This window comes from Nicotiana tabacum, chromosome 23 (assembly GCF_000715075.1).
Source record: "Nicotiana tabacum cultivar K326 chromosome 23, ASM71507v2, whole genome shotgun sequence".
In the NCBI taxonomy this organism is placed as follows: domain Eukaryota; kingdom Viridiplantae; phylum Streptophyta; class Magnoliopsida; order Solanales; family Solanaceae; genus Nicotiana; species Nicotiana tabacum.
The window spans coordinates 109870442-109897193 of record NC_134102.1 but is presented as its reverse complement, the minus strand read 5'-3'; the positions used below and the strand labels follow the sequence as shown (position 1 = coordinate 109897193).

At 37.4% G+C, this 26752-nt stretch overlaps 3 protein-coding genes across 5 annotated transcripts; 1 reads left to right on the top strand and 2 right to left on the bottom strand.

Annotated features, from left to right (window-relative positions):
• Nucleotides 1-812: 812 nt before the first annotated feature.
• Nucleotides 813-1115, top strand: LOC107801122 (putative steroid-binding protein 3). Its single transcript, XM_016624404.2, has one exon. The coding sequence runs from the start codon at nucleotides 813-815 to the stop codon at nucleotides 1113-1115; it is 303 nt and encodes a 100-aa protein (XP_016479890.1).
• Nucleotides 1116-2867: 1752 nt separating this feature from the next.
• LOC107801121 (hydroxyproline O-galactosyltransferase HPGT3) lies at nucleotides 2868-10218 on the bottom strand. 2 transcript variants are annotated; one of them, XM_016624401.2, is made up of 12 exons: nucleotides 9880-10218; nucleotides 9687-9750; nucleotides 8814-8863; nucleotides 8526-8716; nucleotides 6360-6420; nucleotides 6203-6275; nucleotides 5815-5938; nucleotides 5634-5721; nucleotides 5393-5443; nucleotides 4431-4502; nucleotides 3693-3805; nucleotides 2868-3207 (listed from the first exon to the last, which is right to left on the bottom strand). In XM_016624401.2, the coding sequence occupies exons 1-12, from the start codon at nucleotides 10020-10022 to the stop codon at nucleotides 3185-3187; spliced, it is 1053 nt and encodes a 350-aa protein (XP_016479887.1). In that variant the 5' UTR covers nucleotides 10023-10218; the 3' UTR covers nucleotides 2868-3184. The 2 variants fall into 2 exon arrangements, with proteins under 2 accessions (XP_016479887.1, XP_075101515.1); XM_075245414.1 differs by lacking the exons at nucleotides 9687-9750; nucleotides 9880-10218 and adding an exon at nucleotides 8956-9094.
• A 3779-nt stretch (nucleotides 10219-13997) lies between these two features.
• Nucleotides 13998-23862, bottom strand: LOC107801123 (ER membrane protein complex subunit 7 homolog). 2 transcript variants are annotated; one of them, XM_016624406.2, is made up of 7 exons: nucleotides 23680-23862; nucleotides 23434-23477; nucleotides 21461-21569; nucleotides 16738-16801; nucleotides 16532-16648; nucleotides 16340-16448; nucleotides 13998-14475 (listed from the first exon to the last, which is right to left on the bottom strand). In XM_016624406.2, the coding sequence occupies exons 1-7, from the start codon at nucleotides 23775-23777 to the stop codon at nucleotides 14381-14383; spliced, it is 636 nt and encodes a 211-aa protein (XP_016479892.1). In that variant the 5' UTR covers nucleotides 23778-23862; the 3' UTR covers nucleotides 13998-14380. The 2 variants fall into 2 exon arrangements, with proteins under 2 accessions (XP_016479892.1, XP_016479891.1); XM_016624405.2 differs by having other exon boundaries at nucleotides 16738-16870; nucleotides 21440-21569; nucleotides 23680-23856.
• Nucleotides 23863-26752: the final 2890 nt, after the last annotated feature.

Below are 26752 nucleotides of genomic sequence, written 5' to 3'. Positions count from 1 at the left end.
CACCAAAGTTATTCTTCACACATGATCTTCAAAAGAATGGTGATATCAGTGTGCAACAGATCTGTTCAAGTGATAATATGGCTGATTTATTCACCAAATCTCTACCGATGTCAACCTTCAAGAAACTAGTGTACAAGATTGGGATGCGAAGGCTCAAGGATGTGAATTGATGCTCTCATCAGGGGAGTTAATACGCGTTGTACTCTTTTTTTCTTACAAGGTTTTGTCCCACTGGGTTTTTCTTGCAAGTTTTTTAACGAGGCAATCAAAAGGTGTATTTCTAAACATGTTTACTCTTTTTCCTTCACTAGAATTTTTTATCCCATAGGGTTTTTTCCTAAAAGGTTTTAACGAGGCACATTATCTATGGACATCCAAGGGGGAGTGTTATAAGAAAAATCAAATTATGATGGATGTCTACTCTTTCTTCGTGATCTTCTCAAATGCTTAATGACATATTCAATGACATATTTCTATACTTAATGACATATTCAATGATATATTTTTCTTCACTTTTCATGCCTATATAAAGGACTTGTAATAGATAAAAAAATACACATATTTAAAGAAGAAATAAGAAACTCTATTCTCTTTCTCTCTATTTATCTCTTATCTTATTTTTCTTTGTTGTATATTGGTACTTTGAGTTATATTTTATTATATACAAAGATATTTAACCGATTCCCATTTTTTCTCCCATTATATATGGCAAAAGCCAAACCGAACAAGCGGAAAGGACAACAATCACATCACTCCCACTCCACCACATCTACCCATTAATTTCCAAATTTCCAAAAATCATCGAAAAAAGCATGGAGCTAACAGCACAGCAGCTGAAGGCATACGACGGTACAGATCCGTCAAAGCCAATCTACGTGGCAATCAAAGGTCGCATCTTTGACGTCACCGCCGGCAATTCCTTCTATGGTCCCGGCGGCGCCTACTGTATGTTCGCCGGAAAAGATGCAAGCAGAGCACTCGCAAAGATGAGTAAGAACGAAGAGGACGTTACCCCCTCGCTCGATGGCCTTTCTGAGAAAGAAATGGGGGTTCTCAACGATTGGGAGAAGAAATTCGAAGCTAAGTACCCAATCGTTGGCACTGTTATTTATTAATCTAATAAATGAAGTGGGTTTGGGGATCTGGGGTTTTTGTGCTATTATGAATAAATATAGGGTTTCCTTAGGATGGCTCATGGGTCTGTTTGTGTAATAGACAAAATTAACTTGTGACTTTTGTGCAATTACGAATAAATCTAAGGTTTTACTCTTGAGATCGTGCTGGGTATTTCTTATGGGTCTTTTTATTTATGATTGATGTGTATGCAGTTTGGGATTTGGAAAGCGGGATGCACAATGTTGTAACAATTTGTATTTGAAGTACAACTGATTTAGCATATGGTACAACACTATTTTGCTCTGGTGGAAGGACCATTATGTGGGGGCATGGGTTCTATAGAACGTGTGCTTTCCCTTATCTTCTTTAACATTTAAACTCTGCCTCTGTCTTAGCTTCTGCTTCAGACTACTTCCTCCCTCTTATTTTCACAGTAGATTTTATAGCCGGAATCTATTATCTTGCTGGTTTTTTCTTTTTTGAAAGTAAACTTGGCCGAAGGTCGTCTATTTTTCATCTCCTTGTGCCGAGTGTTTTTCGGAACAGCCGAGTAAGGTCCATGTACACAATACTCTTTCATACCCCACGTCCCACGTGTGATTATACTGCATTGTTGAAAGTAAACTTGGCACTTTTGGTCCCTTAATAATTAGGAGTTGCTGATTTTGTATTGAAAGAGCTAAACGTGAGAAAAGAAATCAACATATCTTCCCTCTATTAACTTGACGCATAGCAATCTAACTACTTGCTAATGCTTATTTATGCACTGAGTTTTTTTTAGGAATTTATCTGTTTTAAAACCAGATTTCCACGATTTTCCCTCTCAATGGTCCATTGGACACACGACGGGAGCTTTATACCATTTTTTTCTACTATATGAAACCATTTATGACTAGAGAACGATCGGTTATACTTGAAAGAATGTTAAGAAAGTAAAAACCGTAGTGTCTGATAAATAAGGATTTTAACAGTAAATATAACCCATCAAAACTTATTAATGCATTTTTTACGGTTTTTTCTATAACCGAGAAATCCTGAAATGTGTGCCTAATCCATACATGATACATCAGGTACAACGCTGTTAGCATTAGGCTAAAACCTTGGGGTTGCATTTCTCGCGAATCTGTCCAGTAAGTTACTGATTCCCAACTTTGTAATAAAAAAGTTGCACTTAGTTGGTACAAAACTTCGTTGCTTCCATCCACGAATGCTATTGCAACATCTTTTTCACCAAGCCAGCGAGTATGTGTCATCAAAATGGAAATAAATGCAGATGTTTTCATTTACTAGATCCAACCGGATTATTACAGTTGCTGATGATTTTCAAGTGGAAAGCATCATTTTTGTGGCAATGGATGTTCGTTTCACGCCCATGTTTCCAACTACAATGTATCACGCCCATGTTTCCAACCACGGGAAGCCTCTTTCTCAACATGTCACCTGCTACCACTTTAGATTTTACCAAACTCTAAAGTTCATTACACGTAATGTTGCACATTGATGCGGACCTCCCTTAGAAGCACAATATCAAATTCTTTAATCGGCTTATTTGCATACAAACTATGGCATATACCTATGTTGTATATTCTATTTCCTTTCTCTGGTAGTAGGTAAATTCTTAGTAAATATGTGTCTCTATGTATTTAGAGATCTTTCAGGAAACTAATTTTCCTGCAAGGATGCTACTTGGAGCATGTGACTTTTGGTCAGTTGACCAGTTATTAGCTTAATATAAGAACATGATCACGGGAAGGACAAAAAGAAACAAATATGTTCCACTAATTATGAATCACGCTAATCAGTTAGTCAAAGCTATCCACAAATATCTCCATCTTCAAGAAACTGAAGTTCTCCGAGGGGTACATTCTCTAGTCCAATAGTAGTGTACACATCCTATAAAAGAATTTAGCTCACTCCACGTATATAATAGCCGATTGACGTCAGCAAGAATGTCAATGGTACCTGGGGATGAAACAGGATGTTTCCATTTTCGAGTTATGGTATGCTCCAATAAAAACGAATGGAATAGTTGTCCTAGCAAGACGAGACAGAATGACATCTTTCCTGTTCAAGCCAATGAGCACACTTTGTCTGGAAAAAAGAGAGTTCCGAGATGTTAGCACACTGAATACAAAGGTCAACATTTAATAACATAAAATCACTTGACTTAGAAAGAGGAGAATATATACAAAAGAGAAGGGGAAAGGAGTAATTTTGGTTTCCGCCCTTTCTTCTCATAGGATCCTTTTACTATCCCTTATACAGTAAAAATAGTCGTTGTTGAGCTCCTCGCTTTCTGCTTTCGTGATTTTTTCTCCATTTCCCTCAATTGTATCTAGGGTTTCATGCACACTCAGTCAACAAAAAACATTGATCAAGAATACTCTCCAGGGATCACAAGCCAAAAGACTTAACAACAACAACAACAATTACGCCCAAACAAGGTCCGAATCCTCACTTCTTTCTTTAAGCTTAACTCATATCATCGCCATACCAAATAAAGAAAGTGAACGTGAAACAAGCCAAAGGACTTCTTAACCTGGTTAAAATCAGCACAAATAAGACTAACTGTTTACCTTGTCCGGAGGTGCTACAGCATAGGCGGCTGTCATCTATGTAAGTTGTCTGAAGACCCATCATCCATGATCCAATTGATGTATCTTCATGCGCATAACTCTTCAAGGAAGCACTGCATACGGAAAAATAACACACTTAGAAACAGATACAAGACCAGAATCAGTGATGTCAGTTTCTTCAACGCAATACATCAAAAAAGAGGAAGAACAACTTATCCAAGAATTTCAATAAGGCAAATGATATCAAATGCTCTTAAGCTATTTAAAAGTCTCGGTAAAGCCCTTCCACTATCGTTTTGGCATGATTAAATATTCAGAGTCTTAGCTAGGCCTTCTACGATTTTAGTCCTTAAATTCCTCTTCCGGTGTCTTCTGTTATCGACCGTTAGTAATGCTAAATATAAGGGTATTTTTCACTTTTCTTGTGCTGGTGGAGTAATTCCAATATTTCCATCCACATTCTAGTGAACCTTCAATTAAAGTCAAATACGCCTTTTAAGTTGAATTAGTCTTATCTAGGCCATATATATGTCAGTTAACTCCACCTAACCACTACCATAAAATTGGCCTTTAAAACGGGAGAAAAAAGCAATAGTTTGGAGATCCGGTGCAAATCTTATGTCCTTCACTGTTGGTGTAAGAGGGTTAAAATAGTACATCTAACAAGTTATTTCTGACAAAACCAGAACAGGTTAAACATGTATGGCTAACCTTTTTTTTCAAATAACAATAGCTAACCTGTTTATGTTAATATACTGAGCCAAATTTTTGGAAAGCACCAGAACCGAACCAGCTGCATGCCGGAAGTACCTGAAAAGAAATCCATATCATTCTAGAGTAGAGAGGAGTGACGGGCCAAGAAATTCACCCAGGTACATCAAGAACGTGGACAATTGAAAATTTGGCCCAAACCATCAGTTAAGAATTTCATTTGGAAAGACAAATCCAAGCACTCTCATATGCGCACGTACCAAAAATACCCAAAAGCACAGAAAATGCAAAAAGCAACTTAACATGCTGCAAACATTAGCGAATTAATGTTAACCCTTTTCATTGAGGAATTCTTCAACTAAATAATCTAACTAGACGTAAGATATAATAAATTACTCCTCCATCCCAGTTTATGTGATGAAATTTGACTAGGCACGGAGTTTAAGAAAGAAAGAAAGACTTTTGAAACTTGTAGTCTAAAACAAGTCAGAGATATTTGTGTGGCTATATATCATCTCATTAAGGGTAAAATGGTAGGTTTAAAATTAAATTATTTCTAAATATAATAAGGTATCATTCATTTTGATACAGACTAAAAAGGAAAGTGCATCACATAAATAGGGACAGACAGAGTTGGTTTTTACAAGCAGTTCCAGATCTGCCACTTCATAGTAAGATAGATCGATAACATTTACTAAAACAATATCTGCAAAACCTTGTACATAGGCTTGATAGCTGCATCCATGACACTTGAAGACCTAATTCAACCGAAGTCAACCAAGTGAAAACTGAAAAGCATTCTAACCAAATCATCTTACAACTAAAATTACTATGCATACTTTTAGATGTGAGAGAATATAGACCTGGTTTATTACCGATAAATAGACTTAACAGTCATTTGGACATATAAACATAAGCTTATAGAAAAGCCAGAGTACCTCATGCAGCAATAAGGAGGCATCACTTTCTTAGGACTCAGTAATACTTACGATTTCTCATCTCCGAATTTCCACCATTCTGGCTCATACCATGCCCTTCCCCTGGAAAAGGGAAAAGGTGAAATATTAATGCTTGTATACATGATCTTAAGCTGAGTTAAATCTGAATGAATTTTTTTTATTTTTTTTTTTATGAAGGGAATTTCATTAAATGGCATCAAGAAGATGCATAGCAAAAATTTAATGAATTTCATTAAATTTCATTCATTTTTGCTATGAATGAAAATCTTACTCTTCTGCAACTACTTCTCCAGATTTCATGCATCCAATGTAAGAACTATTTTGACCATGGCGGTTTTGAAGGAGCTCAATCAACCCATCTGATAGAATAAAGATAAATAGAATGTTAAAAAAGCTCAAATCTAGGGGCACATAGATCATAATTCTAGAGGACGGATAAGCAAGCATTTTACCAAGGTCAACATCAATGTTGTCATCAACTTTCACATAAAACTCTGCGTCCCAATTTTGTATTGCTGAACTAAAGAAATATTTAGCTTTCTTGGGCAACTCCTCCTGAGCTTCCTCATGACTTTCCTTTTAAATAATTGGAAAAATATAGATAAGCAAAAGTAAGCTGCATATGGAACAAGTTGAAACAAAGTAAACAAAAAATTAGGAGAATGCGTGCAGGCTAAGCTCTAACGATTATTTACACATATGATCATTATTATTAATATGCATTTTTGCAACCAACATGTCTATACTCTATACAGCAACAGTTTGTATAGAGCCTAACTCAAATTATGCCGCAAAAAAAATACAGATAGGTCAGACAAAAATGACGATAACCAAACTTACTAGAATCAAGAAATCTTTTGTTTCTCGGTTCTCCTCATTAATATTGCGGTCCAAGCTATCGCCACGGTTGGGACTGCCAAGTTCAAGTAATCCAGAGATGAATAAAGCCACTAAAATTTCAAATCTATATTTCCATTTTTTAGTATGCAGCACAAACCTCCGACCAATTACAAATCGCACAACCACTCCTCTTTCTTCAAGTTTCGACAAAGCATCAACTGTCATAGAAAAGAAAATATTAGATGTATCAGATGCACCAGCAAGACCAGAATTTTAAAATGAAAATGTCCAAAGTTGCCTTTATACTATCTGAAATTGCTCAATTTTGCCTTCTGTTACACTTTTGGTCCATTCATACCCCTTGCCATTAAGAGAGGTACAGCGGGAGATGCGTGGACTCCGTGCATATAGGAAAAAGGTCAATATTCACCTCTCAACCTTTGACTATGGTTTAAAAGTACCCTCATATAGAAGCTCCGATATGCGTCAAGGTCATAAACTAGACTTTTCCTAATGGCGGGGGTAATAGTAGACCAAAAGTCTAACAGAGACAAAGTTACTCAATTTTAGGTAGTACAAGACAAATTTGGCCCTTTTCCCTTTTTAAAATAAAAAATCTGATCAATGTTGCGAAGGTTGTGGCAGCCAGGTCAGAACTTGTAACCATGAAACTACACACATCTTTCAACAAAAAAAAAAAGGAAGTTTTATTACTTCTAACTAACATCAGAAAGCTCTGTATCATATTTTGATCAACAGGTGAAAACTTCAAGAACGGTTTTAAAGCAAATAGACTAACAGTCAAACTATAACTGATCCGGTAACATGTGAAATTTGCGAGCAACCAACCCATGCCTCCAAGATAAGTTTCATCGTAAAAGAAAATAAACACAACCACGATATTTTCATAATTATTACTCCCTCCGTTTCAATTTATATGACACACTTTGTTTCGGCACAGAGTTTAGAAAAAAAAAGACTTTTGAAACTTGTGATCTTTAAAGGATAAAGGGTAAAAACATTTTGGAACCATAACATCTGTGTGACTATAAAGCTTCTCATCAAGGGTAAAATAGGTAAAATACAAAGTTTAAAGTTAAATTGTTTCCAAACATAGAAATGTGTAATTCTTTTGGAACGAACTAATAAGGAAAGTGTGTCATATAAATTGAAATGGAAGAAGTAATTGTTGTCATCAGCTTCAAAAGAGAGAGTGCCCAATTTCAGCCAATCCAAATGTTTCTAGCTCAAAATCCACTTGCGTCAGTTAGACCAATAACTCCATCCGTCACAGCATTTTTAAAAGCGAAGAGCGCAATAAAACGTGTGGGGCTTGAAACAAAAAGCGAGATGTGAAGGATACGCTTCTGTGAAGAACATTGATGAATTTAGTACAATAAAAATTGAACTTCACTTCATGTAAAATGACTAATTTCAGCATACAATATACAATAATGCCCAAGTTAATCCAACTCCTCAAAGTTGAGATTCAAAGAAGCGACTTTGTGCGTCATTGTTTGAAGGGCACACTACCCATCACTTTATATCATTGCAATGCTTTAGGCGATGGAATGGTTTTAAATAACACTGATCTATCATGATATCATGTCATTGAAACAAAGATAACTACACTTGAAAACTTGAAATAAGAACATTTCCATCTTTGCCCGGCCAGTCAAACCATCTTCCATTACTTATCAAAAGGCATTTATTGGAGGTTCTGAACGCATAGAACTGTGCACATTTTCACCACTTAAACAATGCACAGATAGACATCAAATAGACTAATATCACTAATTTGGTAAGGTGACTATTTTATTGATGTTGGGGAAATCCCTATATAAAGGCAGTTATTCAAGAAGTAGAGAACCTACAATAAAGTATGGTTCTCTACAAAAGTCACCCAACCCAATAATATATACAAGTAGGGACCTCATGGATGAACCAAAAAGAAACTAAGACGAGGCTATTCCTCAAATGTACATAGTCATTCTCAACCCCTTAAAACGGTATCCTATTTCTCTCCTTCCATATAACCCACATAAGAGCTAGGGGAGCAACGTCCCATGCGATGGGTCTTCTCTTCCTTCTCCGGGAAGCCCAGCTAAAATGGACTAATATCACAATAACAAGCTATGAAAATTTTGAACACACTGAATCCGCTAACAAGTTCTAATCTGTATTTTTACTTTCAGTGTGGCAGCTTCACAGTTACATTAATCCCTAAGAAGTTAGATCATAACACAACAATGAGAGATCATTACACATATATTTGAGGAAATATAGAAAATCCATGCCCCAAACGAAATGAGTAGAGACGGACCATTTGGCAACCAAGACCCTCTGATCACATTTCTCCTCAATCTACCTCCGAATCCCGTATAGATTCCTATAACAGCCAGAAGTTGTTTGCCCGAAGATGAACCACTATGCTTCAACTGATTCTTGAGGTAACCTTGACTCTTAGCCACTGTTAATTCCATTTCGACTTCAACTATTCTCCTCTCCAGTTCCCTGGAAATATCTAGATTAGCTCAATTGCAATTGTCCGCACATGCTCGTATATGCACTTATGCTAAGACAAAAGAAAAAAGGAATCTGAAAAACGTACTTGCATCCTAAAACCATTAGCTTGTCTTCAACTGTCAGCATCTTTGGTCTCTGCCATATGTATCCAATGCAATATTAGGATTTAGGAAGAAAGAACCGGGTTAAAGAACTAGCTAAAGTAAGTAATATCAGATGCTTTGAACCTCAGACAAGTGTTGAAGCCAACTCCATTAGAAATTGTGAACCAGCATTAGCATAGGCAGTTTAAAACCAGCATGTCACACTTTGCAAGTAAACTACTGCATAGACTTGTTCGTGGGCGTGGCACTATTATAACTGAGTCAATAATCCAATATTTGAGCCACTGATTAGACCATTATTAGTATCTCATGAACATGTAAGGAAATACTTCTCCCGTCTAGGAAACATTGCCCTTTATCAATCATCGTGTAATTTCCAGAGCATTTCCAAGTTCAGTAACAATGGGGCATTATCTCTCACTAGGACATCTAAATAGCACTTTACATTTCACAATGTTCACAGGCTTTCCTTTCCCAAATTTCTCGTAGCACAAAGAACTACTTATGTCTTGATCTATATAACACTATTACTATTTGGAGAGTCAAATGGTTAGTTTTTCGACTACAGTTTTCAAACATTTGTTTTATTTTTTAAGAAGTTTCTAAAATTTTCTAGTTAACAAAAGATTGTAATTCGCAGTAATTTTAATGCAGTTTCTAAAAATGTAAACTTTATTTCACAAATCAAGTGAAATATATCCAAAATTCACCAGAAATTAGATGTTTTAACCTCGTAATCCAAATCATCGAGTGCAAAATAAAACTATGTATAGAAAAGAAGAACAAAACCTGCTCTGAGTAATCCAAATCATCGAGTGCAAAATAAAACTATGTATAGAAAAGAAGAACAAAACCTGCTCTGAGTTCTTCTTCAAAAGACTACCTAATACCATTCTGTACTCTGCATCTTGCCATAACCTAAAAACAATAATCCCAACACATAAAACTTTATATATATAAAAAATTAATCAAAACATAAATTAATAAAATTAACACATTAGAGAGTATGCCTAAAAATAAAACAAGAAAATAAACATAAAAGCGGACCTTCCGGCGACATATAACCAAGCGAAGCAAGAGATTAATGCCATTACTAGAGAAGGTTTAGATGTTTGACTAGACTTTGATTTTGACCGCCTTTCCGATTTTGACGACGACGAAAACGACGTCGTTGGCAAGATGCTTTCCATGTCTTCCCAATTTGTGTACTGTGAAAACAAAACTGGAGAAGACAACTTAGCGAAAACGCTCGATCAAATTGAGAGCATTCGTAGATTGTGGAATATTCTGGATGATTCGGAAAGTAATCAGTGTAAATAACGGAGATCTCAAAGGTAAATCTCCCTTGAAATTGAAACTTCGATCGATTGATTGATTTGAAAAATGAGTTTTGGAGTTTTCCAGCAGAGCGGTTACTTCAAAGGACAGGGAAGTAAAAGAAAATTTGTGTTTAAGGTTCACTTTAGCCCGTCTATTTTCATATTCACTCACTTTGCCCCTTGCTAGATTAAGGCGTTTGAACATTAAAAAAAAATGTAATTTTTAGAAGAAAAAAGGTAGTATTTGGATTTTGGAGTTAAGTTGAAAAATATTATTTGAAATTACATTTGGATATATATTTCACTTGAAAAAATATTGCAGTTTTATGAGTGGGAAAAAAAATATCTGATTTCTTTTAAAAAAAAGTAATTTTGAAAAACTCATTTTCAAATTTTTTTTTCAAGAACTTGCAAAATTTTATGGACAAACACGTTTTTTTTTTAAAATCGAAAAAAGAAAAAAAATCATGGACAAATGGGTCCTACTTTAGGAGCTTTTTTTCCTTCTCAATTTATGTAGGAACTTTCCAAAAATCAGTTGTTGATTCACAGTTCCATGCGGTTTTTAATTGGCCAAATATCTAGACGATCACTTAAACTTGACTTCAATTTCTATTTTGGCACTTTAACTCACACTAGTTCCAATTGAACACTCCAACTTCAATAATGTATACATAATAAACACCCCATGTAAAATACCTAAGTAAATTCAGTCGCGTGAACTGAACGCACAACAACGTGGCAAAATGGACGAACCAAAAAATGCCATATGGCTTTTGAAGATAAAAAAAAAGTGCTATGAGAAAACCCAAAAAAAGAAGGAAACAAAATAAAAGAAAAACAAGATAGCAAAATAATTTCTGTAACTCCATTGCAGCCGCTATCATGTCCCCAATCTTTCAATCTCTACCACCCTCACAATTTTAAGATTCCCCAGAACATTCTTTTTCAGACCCTGTTTCCTTCCATGGCTCCCAGCCCCCACGATTTTCAAACTTTTTTCTATCGGCCTTCGCTGCACCACCTCCCCCTATCACAACCACGTCTTCCTCTTGCCAGACCCACCTTTATCTTTCTCCCACCCACCTCACATGACTGTTAGATCCTTCTATCAGTATAATCGACAACTATTTTTTAATCTAACCAAAAAGAATAAATAGAAAAATGAAGAATGAATTGAAAATTGGTAAGTAAATAAGCTCTAAACCCAGATCTTGAGGAGAAGGCCATAAGAATTTTGAAAAAGAATATGAGAATAGTGAAATGCAAAAGGAAAGAGGATGATCTTGGCCATGATAGTTAAACTTTGGAACATACCGGAATTCTCATTACCGGCGAACACTAGTTTGGGCGCTGACGTTATTCTGTTCAGGTAATGCCAGGAGCAATTTTTTTTCTATTTTATTTGATGTTCTTTGTGTTAGATTAGAAAATTATTGCTATTATTATAATTGATTAGTGAATTATTTAAGGTGTACCAGTGGAGCAGTGATTGTAAGAAGAGAGAAGGGAGAAAGGAAAGGTTGATTTTGTGGCATGAGAGATGAGGAATAAAAAGAAAAAAAAGATATGCCTTTTTGAAAAAGAAAAGGAAAAAAATCTAATTTGAAACTCATTCACGCGCGATGAAGAATACTGGTTTTGCCACATCAGTATTTGTATATAATGGGTATATTTTTATTGAAGTTGGAGTGTTCAATTAGTACTAGTATGAGTTGAAATGACAAAATGAAAATTGGAGCCAAGTTTATGTAGTTGTCTGGGTATTTGGCCTTTTTAATTTGTTCATGTCATATAGGCCCGAGTTGGACATCCAATTGCTTCAATTTGAATTATCTGAAGAATGCAATGCCTCATATATATATATAAAAAAAAAAAGATGGACAATCAAACATATTTCTCGATTCACTCAAAGAGGTGAATAGGGTCCCAATAGAGATATGTAAAAAGCAGGTCCGATTACGCATATTCCTAATCCTAAATAGAATGTAATGATGTGGGATCCATATATAAACATAGTATCTATTTAGATAGACCCGAATGACCCCTTCTCAGAATGAGAATGTATATAACCCTATTCCGGCCTAGTCCGGTATGGAATAAACTTATAATTATGAAATCGACTCGATCATCAGATTATAAGTTCATAACCCTAGTCCATTCCCATTTTGGGCGGAACAGATCTATAAGGAGATTTTTTGTTTTAAAAAAAATTTGACATATAAATATTTTCTTTTGTATAAATATTTTAAATCTGGTACATGTGAAACTAATTAAGAGTTGTTCATTCAAACGATAAGTGAATATGAAATTCTATACATTAAATTTGCAAATTGATCACTAAGACTGCTTTTTTTGATAATTATTTATACCAAACTTAATAAAAGTATAAATATATAAAAAACAATCTTTAGCATTGTGATAAGGATCTAAAAGGTTGGATAGTATTTTTTTTCACAAACATCAAGCTATGAGTTGCATCAAGGCAATATATCGTTGGTTGAGCTTAAATTGAAACTAAAAGTCATTACATGCATCCAATAAAATGAATGTTATTTATCAAGTAGAACTTTAGCCTAGCTCATACTAAGGGATACTGAAAACGCACTGAATCTCTTAATGTGATTGTTCAGCAGATATGGAATTTGTTTGTTTTATACTTTTATTTCACAACCTAACAAGATATTACTAATAATTTATTTTTCTTCCTTTTGCGCATGAAAGAAGCAAGAGATAGACTAAAATCTATCTCTCAAACTTGTCAAACCTAGAGGTTAGCTTGGAAGCCTGTCTATTAGAGTGTATAGCATTAGTTATTTATGGGTGGTTTGGTAGGAGGTATTAAAAAAAATAATGCAAGCATTAGCTGTATGCATTACTAATACCTTATTTGGTATATTTTTTCAACCTGTGTATAACTAATACTTGTATTAATTATACATCATACTTGGTATTATCCTATGTATAAGTAATGCATAGAAAACCATGACATTAGTAATACCAAGGCTACTAATGCATGCATTAGGTTGGTTAAAGACAAAATTATCCTTAAAGTCCCTTAAAACTTAAGAATATGGAGGGCATTTTTGCAAACAACTATTTTTCTTAAAAATTATGCAATGCATTATAGTTTTAATACATCACACCAAACAATAGATAAGAAATAATATTTGCATAACTAATACTTGCATTACTAACACATGCATTACTAATCCATGCATTACTAATACACATTATTCCGCACAATTCTTATACACCCTACCAAACGACCCCTTATTAAGTTTAGAGTATGGTAGTCTATCAATCTTATAATATTCCAAATATGCACGTTTTCTCTCACGTAGTTCTCGAGGTTGGCAATGGTGCCTTAACCAAATTCTAAAATAAAAAGACTTGGTAAATTCAATATTTGCATTGGCATAACCTATTTTGTATAATCATCACTTACTTTTGAAATGAAACCTTGATGAATAATGTATATAATCTACACATTTTATCAACTAGTAGTTTAAGTCTTTTTCCATTCACTTTATAGAGCTTTTCCACAAACTAACTGAAATTCTAGCTTGATAGTTGAAACTTTTCCCCTTTTCTCTAGGGCTTACCCCTCCCCAATTGCCCCTCCCCAATTGCATTTGCCGGACTTTTTATGGCGGATCAGCTTATGTACAGCGGATCAGCTTATGTACACATTAACTATTCCACGGAATACCTATTATCTCTCGCCGGTACAAAAGTACGAGGCCCCACCAAATATTACAACATTGTTCATAACAATCTACTTTAAAACTCAAGTTTCTTGAGATCTATTATGCCCACCATGTATCCAAACTGCAGCCAAACACAACTAGAAAGCTAGAGCGCAGCATAAGCATACTGCATATATAAAGATACTAATACTTCAACATACAATGAACTCAGGACTTGATTACATGGTATTAAATCCAAGGCTGTTTTAAACACACCATACACCAACCAAATACTAAAAACTTCCTCGGGTAATCCACATCATTGCCTAATAACACTGACTAAAAAATATTGGTTTCTAACCAGAGGAAACAAAGGGTCTTTAAGATTAACAGTTGAACTAATTATGGTCATTAGAGACTTTCGACAGCAGGAGATGAATTGTCGGAACTAGAATTTTACATCATTTCAACTTTTCCATAAAATGGCAGCAGATGTATTCCGCTTATCAATGTAAAGCTTCAATGTTCTTAATATAGTCACTAGTTGCTCCTTTGGGCCCCAGGTAACAAGCTTGAAAGACTGGGAACTCCTTGGCTTCTCATTTCCTCTTGTGCTTTTCTAATTTCTTCGGGATCTGCAACATAAAAACAAGTGCAATCAGCAGAGTCGCAAAAGACACTTTACGTGTTGTCAGTCTTCTCTGAGAATGGATTGGAAACTACACAAGTATCAAAACGTAAAGCAGCTTCCGGAAATGTTTCCTGCACATATCAGTCACTACTTTTTCGGCTGCGCAGAAGTATAACTATGATACAACAGTTAGTGGTGGATTGGCAAAAAAGAAGTATTCAGTCATTTATAGTCCTTGATATGGTAACAATGACAACTGGTGGCTGAACGACACCTATGAGTTTTTTGCTGATTCAGAAGGTCGAAAGTGTGAGTAGGAAAGACATTATAGGTTCGCCAAAAGAAACGTCTAGCTCTTAGTGCATCAATATACTGCAAACAGTGCATACCAATTTGATAGATTTCCACTGATCAGAAAGGATTAAAAGAGTTGGATCGAAAGAGATGAATTATGAGCATAAATAAAATTCATCCACCTTTTAAGCATGATAATAGATGGACAAATTTTTAAATTGAGAAAATATTTGACCGAAAAGAAATAGGTATAGTGCTTTTTACTTTATCTCCCGTCTACATGCCTCCATGACCACCTTCTACATGTCTCCTTGTTCCTTTAATTTCGTTCCGTTCACACAATACTAAACTCTAGTTTCGTCACATCTCATATTGAGCAGAAGTCGTACTAGAAAAACCTTAAAGCCATCAGTTACTGGAGAACCAAAAGATAAAACATACTATACATGTGTGTGTGTGTGTGTGTGTGTGTGAGAGAGAGAGAGAGAGAGAGAGAGAGAGAGAGAGAGAGAGACGAATATCTCAATGCCGTCACCCTTAATGAGCCTACTTTTCAAGCAGAACACTGAAGCATATACATAATCAGAAAAAGTTTTTTCCTTCACTGAGCAATAGCTGCTGGATTCCACGGTTTGGGATATCTGGAGCTGGGGTAAACCAGCAACAAAACACTAATTATGGAGGGGTCTGGCTATATAACGATTTAAATAAGTCTAGGGATATAATTCTTTCGCGAAATATGCAGCTGAGATGTGTTATTCTATCAGACGCATACAAAACGCCACAGATTTAAACAAATACTACACACACAGGTATCCAGAGATACATAGCAGGCACATGCTACCTATTAGATAGATATATAAACAACACGCAGTTGGTAATATGAGCAAACAAACAAATCCAAATGCAGGTAAATTGACGCATTTAGAAAGTCATTGTAAGCCAAAAAAACTTCAGAGACAGAAAGAGAAACAGAGCAAAATGTCCTGAGGCGGAGGGGGTCCAGGTTGGTTCGGTATAAGGGATGAAGAGCTGATGTTTCTTAAGGGAAATATGGCCACCCTTTCTGTTTTAAATTTGGATCTCCATCCTAAGTTTATAGTAGATGACTGAAAATGGATTAGTGGGATTCACGCTTCATTAGATTCACAATCCAATTCAATAGAAGATCAGATGCCGGTAGATAAATAGATGGATTTACATCATAATCACTGTGGGACGCCAACCGCTAGGAAACCACATAACGGTGCAGTCATCCAAAAACACAACAAACTAGCATTGCGGATGGAAAACTGGAAGTGACTTGTGGATTTGCCCCCCTACTGGATGTCCCCAAAAAAGGGCAGCCCGGTGCACTAAGCTCCACTATGCGTGGGTCCGAGAAAGGGCGGGACCATATTCGGTCTTATGTACGCAGCCTTACCTTGCATTTCTCCAAGAGGCTATTTCCGCGGCTTGAACCGGTGACCTCCTGGTCACACGTTTTACCGTTGCACCAAGGCTCCTCTTCACCTTACTGAATGTCAATGCAATTTAATTTTGACAATGGTAAAATAACAACATAGAGTACTCACCCATATTCTCTACTAATTTTGGCATCAAAAACATCACAACCAGCATGAATCCAACCATCAGACCCATTGGGCTTTTCACCAGAGACATAATGGAGAAGGGTTCCCTTATCTGCAAGAAATTTTCACATAGTAATTGGGAATCTAATAGAAAGGAGGAAAATGGAAAAAAAAGAGATACGAAAAAAGCTCGACCTCATAATATTGCTCATCTCCCAGTGGCTCCAAAACCAGCTCAATCAGGCTCCTCCGATTCTCAGTTAATGCAGCTTGAACCTTTCCAGGGTTTCTGGCACTGACATCAACTCGGACCTGAAGGCCAGAAGAAGGTTATTATCCTAAAACTCCTTGACAAAGAATTGGTGATGAACTAGGCAAATATCATGGGAAGAGAAGCTTACTGGAGAAAAGAAGTACCCAATCGCAGATACTTCTATGAGATGCGTCCCTGCTGGCACATTATGGCTTTTGAAGTCTAAAGTCAAAGAATTACTAAAATAACAGCATAATCTTCCCCGTGCTCTTTGCATACACCTAGTTTCAACAGTTAGCCTCAAGGTACTGAATATTATTTATTGACAACATATGAAGTAAAACAAAAGGCTCGAACATCATAGGATAATAACAAGAGAGCCGATAAAAGACAATAGATAAAAAGGTCTAATACCTGATAATGCTTAAACATATGGCTAGCAGCAAGCATGTGACAAACAACATGACACACCAATTTATGGATCACATGTTATTCATGGAATTAATCAAGGAAACTTATTGCCAAATAATTTTTTTATTTTTTTTGGATAAGATAAATAATTTTATTAACAATTGGGGACTAACCCTGTATACAAGCCGTATACCAAATAATATAATTAATCTTAGCATCTAGTGCTATAGCTAATCCATCTGCATAGCAATGCATGCTTCGAGTTTCACTCTTCCCTCCTTAGCCTGATTGTACTCTGACTTAATTTCAGTGATCATTCAGTTCCACCACATATCCAAAGAAGAATGGTGTCACGGGCCCATTTCCTTACATTGGGTAGCGGCACCTGCTCGCCCGTGCGGCGCCCGCGGACTCCCCATTCCGGCCGCGGGCCAGCCTTCCTATCCCGTCCCAGGATTTCCCAAGCACGATCCTGTGCCTGTCGGTTGGGCTCGCCCTCAGGCTCGCTCCAATCTGTGCCGCCCGTAAGATGCCTAGGCCCTAGGCATGTCGTGGCGCTCCATCTTAGGATCACAATCCATGCGCGCCCTGGGGACTTGGCTTTGGACATGTCTTGTCCTTAGCCCAAGACTGAGCATCGCTCCTGCGTGCACAGCCCAATCCTCAAGCTTACACTCGTCTAGTGCATCCGCAACTAGCTCGTGCCTCGCCCGAGTAAGGCAACCTTTAGTCCTTGGCCATTGTCATGCGCCTCTTTCGTGCCATGCCCATACATAGCCCTCTTGCAGCACGCTTCCATTCCGAAGTAGTGCAGTGTCGCCCACACCTGCACCTTTAGGCCAACGGACCCTTGCTTGCATGGCTGAACCAAAGCCATGCTCACAAGTCGACACATGATGCCCCTATGACAGGTGCGTCAAGTATCCAATCGGCGTGGAGGTCTCTTTCCAACACTCGGCAGCCCGCGGGGCTGGCCGTTCCACAATAGCAGCCTCCACTGCCCTATTGATGCCCAACGCAGGCCCTAAGGCGTTGCGCAGCCCATACGAGTTCCCAAACTCGCATGGATACCTTTGACACTCCCTCGAGTCATCTAGGCAGGCCCTTGGGGTTCGCCCCCAAGGCAGCTCGTTCTATGCGGCTCGGTGGCAGCACGCATGGGGGAGGCAGGTCGGAGCTTTCATCACCTATACCCCCCTTATATATGCTTAAAATTAAAAAGCCCAAGTTGCCCGAGTAGACTACTCTACGTCAGACCATCAGAAGGACCTTTTCTCACCAGTTCTTGGCCGAAATTACAACCCAAATTCTGAGTTGTAACATCCTCCCACACTCATAATGTCATCGCCCCGATGACACATCACGGCTTAAGACATCCCGGAGTCTGCCCCCTCAGGTATGCCCATTCAAGCTCCCTTTGTCCTGTGGGTTGGACTTCCTCGAAGTCCTTTCTCAAAAAGGAGTCGTGCCCCATGCACTCCTCCTCCCAAGTATCTTCCAAGCGTGCCTCTTGCACTTCACCTCTATTCGGTGTTCACTTGGAAAGTGCCTCCGCACTTGCACCCTCTGGTGTCTAACTTTGTGATTGACCCACACTAGTCAAATCACACCATGACCCTCACGGTCTTCATGTCCGTCTAAAGCTTTCCTTCACAGGTTAGCACATCAATGTGCTCTTTTGACATCGCTCCCGTAGCCATCCGCTTCCGTAGCCTCAAGATGCCCTCTTTGGCATAGCTCCCGCAGCCTTTCGCTCGCGTAGCCCTAAGATGCCTTTGGCATGGCTCCCGTAGCCTTTCGCTCCCGTAGCATTAAGACGCCCTCTTTGGCGCGGCCCTAGTAGCTCACTCGCTCACTTGGCCTTCAAACGCCTCTGGCATAGCTCACGTAGCATTCCGCTCCCGCAGCTCTCTTTGCCTTCACTACCTTGAAGATGTGTTCGCTCCCAGACCCACGACTTCGCCCTTATGCCTCTTGCATAGGCGGGATCCTCCCACACTCAATGTGGAGGATACATTTTAGCACTGTCGTCTCACTTGGCATTCGGCCAGCTCTTGAGACGACCTTCGGTGAGTACTACATTCCCAAAGTCATAGCATCGCCGCCTTTCCGAACAGAGTTCTTTGTTCTCCGGCCGTCACTTCCTCAGCAAGTAGCCAATGCTCCCGGTAGTACTTCAATACTCGCCCTATAGACAGGTACTCTCTTGGTCCTGCTAGCACGGCTTCCCGGTTCGGTGTGCCACGCACTTGGACACTCTCGGTCCCCGATCATTCGACATACCCCTTTCCAGAATGATGACACCTTCCAAACTTGGGAACTCGTCCCATTCCGCAACTTCGCTATACCCTCAAATTCTTTTCCTCACCTTGGCAATGCCCTCAGGCAACCCAAAGTCTTTTCCCGAAGGAAAGACACTCAGCTTGATGCGTTGCACGCATCCTTGGCAAGATCTCCGCTATGATCATGCCTAAGTTTATAGTCCATGGCCTACTCTTTCGTAATATGGTTGCACGACCTGGCAAACATGGCATTCTCTTGGCCATCCGACTCATCGGCATATCACCTCATTCAGTAGCACCTTAGACTGACGAAAGACAATGGAATCACCCATTTCCTTCGTCGACCATTAGTATCTGGTTCTCGATCTTTGTTGGCATATGAACATCAATCTCTGCTTTGACGTGATCTCGGCACTGACATCCAAAATGCACTAGCCATATCCACCCTTTGCCTTGACGTTGTGCCATGGCATAGTATGGCCTTAATCAGCTCTGATACCAAGTGTCACGGGCCCATTTCCTTACATTGGGTAGCGGCACCTGCTCGCCCGTGCGGCGCCCGCGGACTCCCCATTCCGGCCGCGGGCCAGCCTTCCTATCCCGTCCCAGGATTTCCCAAGCACGATCCTGTGCCTGTCGGTTGGGCTCGCCCTCAGGCTCGCTCCAACCTGTGCCGCCCGTAAGATGCCTAGGCCCTTGGCCCTAGGCATGTCGTGGCGCTCCATCTTAGGATCACAATCCATGCGCGCCCTGGGGACTTGGCTTTGGACATGTCTTGTCCTTAGCCCAAGACTGAGCATCGCTCCTGCGTGCACAGCCCAATCCTCAAGCTTACACTCGTCTAGTGCATCCGCAACTAGCTCGTGCCTCGCCCGAGTAAGGCAACCTTTAGTCCTTGGCCATTGTCATGCGCCTCTTTCGTGCCATGCCCATACATAGCCCTTTTGCAGCACGCTTCCATTCCGAAGTAGTGCAGTGTCGCCCACACCTGCACCTTTAGGCCAACGGACCCTTGCTTGCATGGCTGAACCAAAGCCATGCTCACAAGTCAACACATGATGCCCCTATGACAGGTGCGTCAAGTATCCAATCGGCGTGGAGGTCTCTTTCCAACACTCGGCAGCCCGCGGGGCTGGCCGTTCCACAATAGCAGCCTCCACTGCCCTATTGATGCCCAACGCAGGCCCTAAGGCGTTGCGCAGCCCATACGAGTTCCCAAACTCGTATGGATACCTTTGACACTCCCTTGAGTCATCTAGGCAGGCCCTTGGGGTTCGCCCCCAAGGCAGCTCGTTCTATGCGGCTCGGTGGCAGCACGCATGGGGGAGGCAGGTCGGAGCTTTCATCACCTATACCCCCCTTATATATGCTTAAAATTAAAAAGCCCAAGTTGCCCGAGTAGACTACTCTACGTCAGACCATCAGAAGGACCTTTTCTCACCAGTTCTTGGCCGAAATTACAGCCCAAATTCTGAGTTGTAACAATGGGCTCCTTTTGCTCCAGATCTCAGCAAAATGGTTTCACCAATTTCCAGCATTCAATAGGAACCTTTGTCTATTTCATTGATCATCTCCTTGATCAAACAGCCAAATACCAGGCAGAAGTAATCTCGTAAAACTATATTTAAGGGGAAATCCAGTTACATAGCCTTGCTACCTTGCTCTCTTGGTTCATCATACAGAGTAGAAAGACAGAAGGAAATCATTTTTCAGTAAAGTTTGCAACAGCTAGTGCTTGGAAGTGAAGTCAGCTTATTATCACGATTAGAGCCACACATCGTTCTTTGCCAAATACCACCAATTTGTTCTTGCTCTTATATTAGGTATATATCAGGCCAACAACAGACGAAACAGAGAAATTATATGAGATGACAGACAACAGAAAGAAGGCAAATAAAGAACATTAGATTAAATTCTAGTTTAACAATTAATTTGATGTACAACCTGGTTCGGGTTGATTGTCATAAACAGAAACAACTTAATTCCATTATTTCATATATGTCAAGAAACCTCTAAAGAAAGAACATATAGTGGGCAAACAAATGTAAAAATCACAGCATAGGGGAGCCCCTTTCTTTTGGAGATAGAGCATCAGTTAAATATCAGTGGAATAACAAAAATAACAACAATGACCTCCGTAACAAAGCTGAGAAATACATGGACATATAAGAAGGATACAATGAGAAATATCCATCAGGTCTCAGGAAAGTAACTCTTTGGCCACCATTGAGTAGGACTTTGACATTTGATGCTTTAGCGGCCAAACCAGATCCTTTCAAGCTAAAGCCTACCACACAAAAGAAGATAGAAACGTTAACAGCTATAACATATCAAGAAAAGGATTTGAAGCACACTTTAGTGCAAGGTGTTCACTACAACATAACGAGAATTATAGCACTGTAATCTAAAATGACAGAACAAAACATTGAAAAACTAATAAAAATTGGAACATGGCACCAAAAATATACTCCATTCAAGCCAAACGGACGTCTTACTTCTTACTGTGGCCAAACCACAATCCTATTCTCTCTTCCACGATTCGCTATATTCTCCTCTATCAACAACATTCTGAGAATAATACTGGTTCAAACAATAAAACTCAATCCAATTTTAATTTTATAAAATCTCAAATTATCAAATGTTAACATTTATTATACTTTTGGCCCACTTCTCTCAAGACATAACTTCAACTCTCTTGCCACTCAAATTAGGTCAAACAAAATGAAACTAAGGCAACACTACGATACAGGGGCGACAAGCAACATCAACCGCAGCAACGGTCTGGATTAGAACTAGCGCTCAATATTGTTCCTTCGCCACCATCTGAGAATAAAAGAATACAGATATTTTTGGTCTTATTTTTGAGAAACAGCAAGTTTCTGCTTTACGCACTACTTAACTCTCAGCATTTCTAGTTTATTGACTATCTATCCCAGTAAATAGTCCCAAAACCAGAATTTCACTGACACAACTTAGATTCCACCTAAAAGGCAGATGTCTAAGTTAGCTTATGCATAAAAATGATAAAAAGAGGATATCTTTTCCAATCAACCAAAAGATACTGAAGCTTCAAACGCATAGTGAGTGCCCTTGGGTCGAGTAAACTTTTCATGGACATCATCTATCCCTTCTTATAATCCAATTCAGCAGCCAAATCATTGAATATAAAGATTTAGCCCCTTTAGCCATATAGATTAGCCTCACTATTTCCACTATTATGCTATCCTTCTCTTGTCCCTTTCTATAATCTTTACACTATATGCTAGGATCCATATCCTCTTCTTGAATTTACTTTGGTTGGTTCAAGGAAGTAAAGCGAAATGGTAAGGATGGGAAATCACTAATCTATTTTCCCTATCAGTTTATCCTTCCGCTCATACTGTTTGATAAAGAAGATAATAGAGTAAAAGACATTCACCTCCTCATCTCTATCAAATTTCAAGCTGTCAACTCTCTCTACTGTCACTTATCCTTCAACTTTGCTTCCTTACTAAAAAGCAAACTAATGTCTAACAAGAGTAAACCAAAAGAAAGAAATAACTCTCTGTCCTCCTCTTTAGTTCTCCTATGGCTACCCATTACCATATCCCTCTATCCAAATAAAGTGTCGGTTTCTTGGATTACCAGTACTTTATTTTTATTAGTTTGGTGTCCGAGTCAGCTTGTGCACACCTCGAACTATTCCACCGAATGCATAAAGCACAAATAGTGGGTAACTCTGTCCCCGGGAAAGAAATCACGTACTGTTGTTTTGTTTCTATTGATATTTGAACCAGAGACCTCATGGTTCTAGTTCAAGTATTGGAAAAAGCAATTGAGTAGTTTGTGGACTCATCCTCATCCTCAATTCCCCACGCCCATGCTCTTCCTAGAAAAGGCAAATCTTGTCCTCCAACAAACAAGTTAGATCCTATGGTCAAACACCATCCTTCTTGTTCAAGTAAATACCAAAAGTAGAGCTTTTACAGAGTACACGCAAACTCAATAAGAATGCTAAGCTCCAACAAGTTTTTCCAAAAATAAGAAGTAAATTATTTCGCTAATACAACCTTGTAAATCTACAAACCAAGTAGAAAAATAAATTTTTTGCAACTGGGTTCTTCTATATAATTAAATAAAAGAGGAAAAGGCAAAATTAAATGAGTACATACCAGGAATTTTGACACGACCATTAATAGTATAACCATCACTGCTCCTGCCAACACAATCAAAGCAACAATAAAAGACCAAGCTTAAAACAATTCAATATTTATATTTTTCACCTAGAAGTATATAGTTGAGAAAACTTTATAGATTATATCATTATATTATAAGATCCGATAGCGAACCAAAAACCCAGATTTGAAACAGATAAAAACTGGGTTTTTGTATGAAAATACATGTGTGAAAAAGAGTACCCGGATGCGATCGCGAGTGTGGAGGCAAGTAGAGAGCATAAAGAAAGAAGTGAGATTAGAGAAAGCAACATTGTCATCGACTTATGCATCACTGCCATTGGGAATATCAATTTCTGCTCGGGCAAGGGATACAAATAGAGTTGAATCGTTGACAGGTATAAAAGACGGAATAGCCAATGGACAAAAAGTGATGAAAAACTGTGGACTGAAGTGTAAAAAGAGAAAAGGCAGTGAAGCCCCTAACAGCTTTTGGAAAATGCGATCTAGTCCCTTAAGTTTGAATAGAAATCCGAATTGGGTTAATAAAGTTGGAGCGACATGTTTTATGCTCTGATGCCAGTTAGTACAGGGTCAATTTTCTTTTGTTTGCTAGTAATTTTGTAATTTTTTCTTTAGTTATTTTTAAAATTTCCTAGTAACCTTTAAAAGGAAAAGATTTTGAAAAAAATATAAAAGTCAATGGAACGTTGTCACTCGGTAAAAATTCTATTTTTATCCAAAAATAATCAATCTTTCACTCTCATGTGACCTCCTCCAAATACACCCTCTTACACATAAGATTCTTTAAATAAACTTTCATAAGGGCATCTCCAACGCCAACTGCATTTGCTACAATGTAGGTGATTTTTGGAGTAATTGGTCCCCAACGCTCCTGCACTTTTTACTGTAAAATAGGGATGAATAGTATCACTCCAAATTTGGGGTCATCTCCTCCATTAATATTTCTATTACTTTATTATTATTTTTATTATTTAACTCTTTTAATTTATCCCTATGAAAGTTAAATATTTATGTAATATTTAATCTGTAATATGTATTTAATTATCTTTTATTTCAATGATTTCACTTTGATTTGAATTTTTCGTTAATGTATATAATCTATAATATTTGCTTATAAATTATATTATTTAAAAATTTATGGTATAAAATAATTTTATATTAAATGGTTATATAAAAAAGGAATATAAATTATATGTGATGAATATATAAAAAAAGAAAAAAAGATAATTTTTTTAATAGAAATAAGAAAATAAAATTTAAATAAAAGATAATAATATAATATTAAAGAGAGAGAAGAATATAAATAAAATATTCTCTTTTATAGTAATGGTTGGAGTAACTTTACTCCATTTTGGAGGAGAAAATAGAGGCAAGGGTTGGAGATGACCTAACACCTTCTCAGCACCTTCCTTAACATCTTCCTAGCTCATCATCCTTATCCAAAGAATATTCTCTCATATCCTATTTTTGCTCACCAATTCATCTCTTCATTCACACTTATATAATCACGCATTACTCATATAATATCTAGATCGAGAGAGCACAAAAAAAAAAAAAAGACTACCAGAAAGAACCATAGAGAGAAAAAATAAAAACAAGAGAGGGATTAGAGAAAGCAATGAGAGGACAAAAATAGATTATAAACAATCACGACTTTTTTTTTAACCTTTAAGAGGATATATGGGTTTCTCGTCTTCTCCAATTAGTAGCAGAAAAATACATCAACCTTCGTCAAAAGAGAACAACATATCCACCATGAAACAATAATAGCTCATCACCATTTTTCACATTGTTAACACCCCAATGCTCCACCTGTTTTGGTTTGAGACTCCATTAAAATAGCTTTAAAACTGCCAAGAAAATAAGCCAAAAAACAACCACCAAATTTCAGTTTCTTGCTTGACTTGTTTCATGATAATTTCTTTAATTCCAAATCAAGCAATTAAAAGTGAACAAAGACAAAATTCTTAAGACAAAAGATATCTAAAATTAATTTTATCCAAGACTCGGGGAGTGTCTTATATCTTTCCCCGGTCAATAGAATTTGTTACACGATCTTTGTGTTCGCGGACCAAAAATAGAGTCAAAAATTTTCTTGATTAGGAATTAAACAAATCGGTGACTTGAAACTGTTGACGACCAATTTTGACCCTCATTTTTCCTAATCATTTTTTCTATGCTTCCTAATTCGTAATAATTTATTAAATATATTTGACCTATTTTTATTCAAAATATTTGTCGTATTTTTCTAATTTCAAGATTTTTTAAAAAATAAAAAATATAATTTGTCGTCTTAATATAATATAGCATATTATATTTATTATAATTATATCGTCATCTTTTAGTTAATTAATCATCATTTTGTTATTCAGCACTAATGCATCTAATATTAATACAGGATTATTTGTTAATTATAATTTATTTTCTATCTATATAAATGCATGCATATATAATAATTATTAATTTTTATCACTATAAAATATAATGCATTTTATTGTAAATTGTTGGAATAATGGAAGCATAATAAAATTAATTATAAAGTGAAAAAAAATAAGCTGAGCAGAGCGAGGAAGTTCGACTAGCGACGACAATATCCACGCCTCGTTCACTGCCCACAAAAAGCACTTGGAGCAATATGAGTCTTAATGTAAGACTCGCCTCGCACTAGCATGGAGTCATTACCACGGAGTCTTAGGCTACATTGGACATCAAGAAAAACAAGCAAAACTTGCTTGGGATCGCATATGACGGTTGTCGATATTCTTCACTATTTTTTGTCTAAATTTTAGTTATTTATATGAATCAATTTTATCTTAGTTTGGAACTATGATTGATTATTAATTTGTATCATGTGGAATTATAGTCAAGTGCTAAGTACCTTAAAGATTATAACTGCCTAGTGTGTTGGAGATAGCATTTTTAGACCTATGAGAAAAACCTTTCTTTAAATCATGTCAAGACGAGTACGAAACTTAGATTACCTTTTCTTGAAACGTGACTTTGAAATTGATTTGGCAGATTATTTTTTTTAAAAATAAAAATAATGAGGTTTCAATGATCTTTGACCCTTGACAAATTTTGAAGACAAACAAACAGTTAGTAATGAGTTTTTCTCAAAAGGGCCACATCCTCCAAATCTATATATGTATTAGTTATAAGCTTTTTTCACGTAGTAATATTCTCAAGGATAAACCACTAATTTATAAGTTATATTTAGTTAAAATATATTAAACACTACTACTTTTTAATAAGTCTGAAGTTATTAACCTGAGTTTGATGTGGTTAACCATAT

Coding starts and splice junctions, on each gene's coding strand:
- LOC107801122 (XM_016624404.2), top strand. CDS start 813: ATGGAGCTAACAGCACAGCAGCTGAAGGCATACGACGGTACAGATCCG.
- LOC107801121 (XM_016624401.2), bottom strand. CDS start 10,022: ATGGAAAGCATCTTGCCAACGACGTCGTTTTCGTCGTCGTCAAAATCG. Junction 6,421..8,525: donor AGGGTCTTGGTTGCCAAATG/GTCCGTCTCTAC, acceptor TTTCTATGACAG/TTGATGCTTTGTCGAAACTT. Junction 5,722..5,814: donor CAACATTGATGTTGACCTTG/GTAAAATGCTTG, acceptor TTATTCTATCAG/ATGGGTTGATTGAGCTCCTT.
- LOC107801123 (XM_016624405.2), bottom strand. CDS start 23,777: ATGGCAGTGATGCATAAGTCGATGACAATGTTGCTTTCTCTAATCTCA. Junction 23,478..23,679: donor ACACTCGCGATCGCATCCGG/GTACTCTTTTTC, acceptor TTGTGTTGGCAG/GAGCAGTGATGGTTATACTA. Junction 16,871..21,439: donor TATCCTTCTTATATGTCCAT/GTATTTCTCAGC, acceptor TGTTGAAACTAG/GTGTATGCAAAGAGCACGGG.